This window comes from Mus caroli, chromosome 17 (genome assembly GCF_900094665.2).
Source record: "Mus caroli chromosome 17, CAROLI_EIJ_v1.1, whole genome shotgun sequence".
NCBI classification, from domain to species: domain Eukaryota; kingdom Metazoa; phylum Chordata; class Mammalia; order Rodentia; family Muridae; genus Mus; species Mus caroli.
The window spans coordinates 74,352,472-74,356,554 of record NC_034586.1 but is presented as its reverse complement, the minus strand read 5'-3'; the positions used below and the strand labels follow the sequence as shown (position 1 = coordinate 74,356,554).

At 48.3% G+C, this 4,083-nt stretch overlaps 1 protein-coding gene across 1 annotated transcript in view; it reads right to left on the bottom strand.

The window, feature by feature from the left end:
* Nucleotides 1-4,083, bottom strand: part of Vit (vitrin) — a 184,072-nt gene that overhangs the window by 16,527 nt on the left and 163,462 nt on the right. The window contains exons 9-11 of the mRNA XM_021185807.1: nucleotides 3,154-3,266; nucleotides 2,356-2,582; nucleotides 7-473 (exon numbers count right to left, since the gene is read on the bottom strand). Coding sequence (XP_021041466.1) covers nucleotides 7-473; nucleotides 2,356-2,582; nucleotides 3,154-3,266 — 807 coding nt within the window. The remainder of the gene's footprint in view (nucleotides 1-6; nucleotides 474-2,355; nucleotides 2,583-3,153; nucleotides 3,267-4,083) is intronic.

The window sequence follows — 4,083 nt, the reverse complement described above, 5'->3', positions numbered from 1 at the left end:
TAAGACCTGCCGTCAGTGATTATGATCATTACCTTCCTCTTGTTCGGTTTGGACTTCTTGAAGAGCTGTTCGAGGGCATACTGGATGGCAGCCCCTGTGCTGGTGCCTCCGCTCCAGTACCCCACCCTCCTGATGGCACTGAGGATGTCGGCTTTGCTGTTATACTTGTCGAACCCAAATTCGAGCCGCTGCTCGTAGGTGTACTGCACGGCCCCNACNCGTGTGTCGGTGTCTGAAATCTCAAACTCCTTGCTGAGGTTGGCCACGAACTGCAGGACCGTGCGGAAGTTGCTTGTCCCCACGCTGCTGGACCCATCGATGACAAAGCCTATGTCCGCAGAGTTTAAACAGGTCTTGCTGCAGGCTAGGCGGTCCGTGTCGCAGACCCGCTTCACCAGGGGCTGCACGGTCTTGTGAAGGCTGAGCCAGCTCTGCACATTGAAGGAGTAGAACCCGTTTGTTCTGCACACTGCCTGGAAGAGAGGAAGGAAGGCTCTAACCCAGATCAGAAGTCAAGTCCTTCAGCCTGCCACCAAGACCCTTCACTGCCAGGCAGGCTTTTCAGAGCCCTCCTTCCTGTATTAGACTTCAGAGTAGACTTTCTTTCTTTCAGTTTCTTGNCTGGGTACCACNGAGATCAAGACCCNTCCAGTAACATGTAGAACTTTCCTTCTCCCCCTTAGCTGGGTCCCTGTCTCAGTGGAAAATGGTCTAATGAACACATTCACAGGGAGATGTGCAGTGTTGGCTTTTAGCATAATATTTATACCTCCACTGGCGTCTCAACTCATTTGTGCTGGAAACCAGTTGTATTGTAGCTTGGTGGGTACCAACCATCACAGGGGAAGGCTACGTAAAGCTACTGTCCTGATACACAAACAGGGATGTTTCCAGGACAGCCCTGGAATCTGCTGGAAGGGATTCAGACTCGCTGAGGGACTGCGTGTGTTGGAGTCACACTCGATGCCCCTACAATCTCTTAAGTGGCTCCTACTCTCATCCTGCAACATGAGCCCCTCCCCTCATCAGGGANCAAAGGGCCAGCTGTGAAGGGACATCTTTGAGCCCCTGAGAACTGGAACACTGACTTTATCTACCAGTAAACTCCAAGTTCTGCCTGTCACACAACCCTGCCTCTAGGCAAATGAGTGTTTATTTGTCTGTGTTCAAGGTTGTTCTAGAAAAAAAAAAAAATGGAAGAGAATGGCTAATAACCCCTGAGCAGCTTGGTTAGATGTTCTCAGAAGTGACTAGGCTCTTGTCCCCAAAGTGGATCATCACTCCTCCATCTTACTAGTCTCTGGGGATCTGACAAGGTCAGACCTGATGGCTACAAATGAACTTGTAGAATGACAAAATTATTTTAAGCGAGAAGTAACTTAAGTTTTTCCAGGGAAATATTTTTTTGTTTACTGATTTATAGACATCTAAATGGGGTTCATGAAACCTTCCACAGCCTACGTAGATGAATGCTGGGACAGAGTTGAGTTCTGGCTAGTGGGTGGAGAGAAGGAGTCTCACAGACAGCCTGTGTAAAGTCACAGCAGAAGACAGTGGTGGCGCTGACGGTGGATGGGGGACCCGGTTTGGAAGAAACACAGTGTGTATGTGGAGGTCACAGCAAGTTGACCAGGAAGGGAGGTTGGCCCTCACTGCAGGGTGCCTCAGCTGCAACAGGTAATGGTGAAACATTTGGATCAAGGACCCCAAGGGGGACTGGCAGGGGGCTTCAGAGTAAACTGGGGAGACTCAAAAAGAGAATGAGCCGGTGACATGGTTCTATCTTAGGCCTTGGGATGGTTCCGGCCTGGATAACAGCAAAGAATGAAAGCTGTGAAGTGGGTATCCAGGAGTAATTCTGGGATGCCACCGCCCTTGGACCTTCCAGGAGTGGCCAAGGAACATGACCGTTCTGATCTGGGAAGTGTCAGAATTTCTTTGTTTCCTTTGCCAGATGTATTGGATTCACTTGTAGCCTGTGTGTGTTTGTGTGTGCAGTGTACATATACATATATGCAAGCCCATGTGTGTGTATGTGTGTGTGTGTGTATGTAAAGTCTGCCTGGCTGGGGTCCTTTAATGCTGTGAGAGGAACAGGGGAGATTTAAGTGACAGTTTGGAGACACTGCTCTTGCCNTCTGCAAGCTGCTGGCTCTGAAGTGACAATAAAGTTTGACTTTGAAAGGACAAATCCAGGTTCCCCAGGGGAGGCCCCACTACGTGCTTGCAAGTTTCATGGACATTCCAAGGCCCCAGAAAGCAGCGCTTAGGCCACGAGAACGCTCCAGGGCACAGCAGCTTCTGTGCTGGAGTGGATCCCCAGACTGGATCCCCCATCACTGGATGGTTATGTACCTTGCTGGCAAAACCGGGCTCCAACACATGCTGCTTCTCCCTTTCGGCGGCCCCTTCGACGGTGACAAAGAAGACGTTGATCCCTGACTCTCTGGCAACTCGTGACACCTCTTCCACTTTGTCTGTGGGCCAGCCATCCACCATGACCACAGCCACATTGGGAGCACCACCTCTGTTCCCATTGGCTTTGGAAAAGAAGGTCTTGGTTACAAAGGAGATGGCACGGCCTGGAAGAAGAAGAAAATTTGTGCTTGAAANGATAGTGGTAATTATGAATATAAGAACAGTTTACANCAGCACAAAGAAGTCTAGGAAAGTCTTATTCCTAGACTCATTCAGTCTCAAGTTGTATGAATATATGTATGTATGTATGTATGTATATATATATATATGCGTGTGTGTATGTATATATGCATATATGCATATATATATACACACATACATATATCAGCAGTAAATGTATTCAGNATGTTGTACAACCGTCATAGTCTCTCCTCAGCTTCATTTTAAAACCCAGAACTTCTAATTTTCTCTTGTTTAGAAAGAGAAAGTTTTGGGGTCTAGCAAGCAGGGGAGAAAGACTTCCATGAGATCAAAAGGGCCCCTTTCTTGCCTGGGTATCAGACTCTTATCAGCCTGAGTGGGTCCAGTGCTCCAGCTGTTGAGTGAGGGGCCCTTTTTTCCAGTCCCAGACCAAGAACGCAGGTCTGGCTGGCTGTGGGTGGGATGTATCTCCTAGGAATGAACAGGCTGGGTTCAAGGCTTAGCTGTGACAGGTCAGCTCTGTAGATCACTCACGGTCCTGGGGCCTATGGTTCCTGACCAACAGTGTTCTCCATCTGGGTCTGAGTGCCATGGTCACGAGGAATAGTGGAGTCTCTGGCATGCTGTTCTCACGTGTGTATTTCACACTGGGCAAGAGTTTCAGGACAACTAGGTCAACCTACTGCCCAGTTTAGAAGAACTTTCCTAATTTTATTGCTGGATGTCCTAGGTCCTCCTGAGCACTGCTTTTGGCTGAGTTAGCATGGCTGCATAGATCATAGCTCTTAACTTAGAATCTAGGGATCCTAGTGTGTATGAGGGGTGTGTGTGTGTATATGTGTGTGTATCCCCTGAAGGGAGTTTTTTGCCTATATGAATATGTAAAAGGCCACAGTATCTAGGAGATTCCCAAATGGGCTCTCATTTCAGTTACAGTTCAATTTGCCTTGTTTAGACTTTAGAATTAACATCATTTCACTCTCGCTGGATTTAGTCAGCATCCTGGCTCCCCTGGCTCTTTTTGTTCTTGTCAATTCAAGGCAACAGGCGGTTACATTTAGAGTTGCTAGAGAAGCATCTCAGACAGCCACNTGACCTGGCTGCAGAGACCCTGTTGTTCATGGGAAACCATGGCTGTGGAGAAGTCAAGGCTCAANGTTCCCCCAGCAGTCTCTCCAGCACAATATTAAGCACCCGTAGCAACGTGTGTAAGATTTCCCATGACCCCATCAATCTTAAATATGGAGGCCAGAGCGAATCGGAGCTTAGTATACACACATTCCATTCACCTGGAAACAAGAGGCTGAGACCTGAAAACTGCACTACCCACAGTCCTTTGTGCCTCATGCTTCCGTCTTCCNTCTTAGGTCCCTAAGCTGATGAGTTTGATCCAGGCTTAGAAGATGAAAGCCAAGCAGGGACTGTGAATTTGTTTCTGCTACTTCTGCTGACCAGACTGTGGCG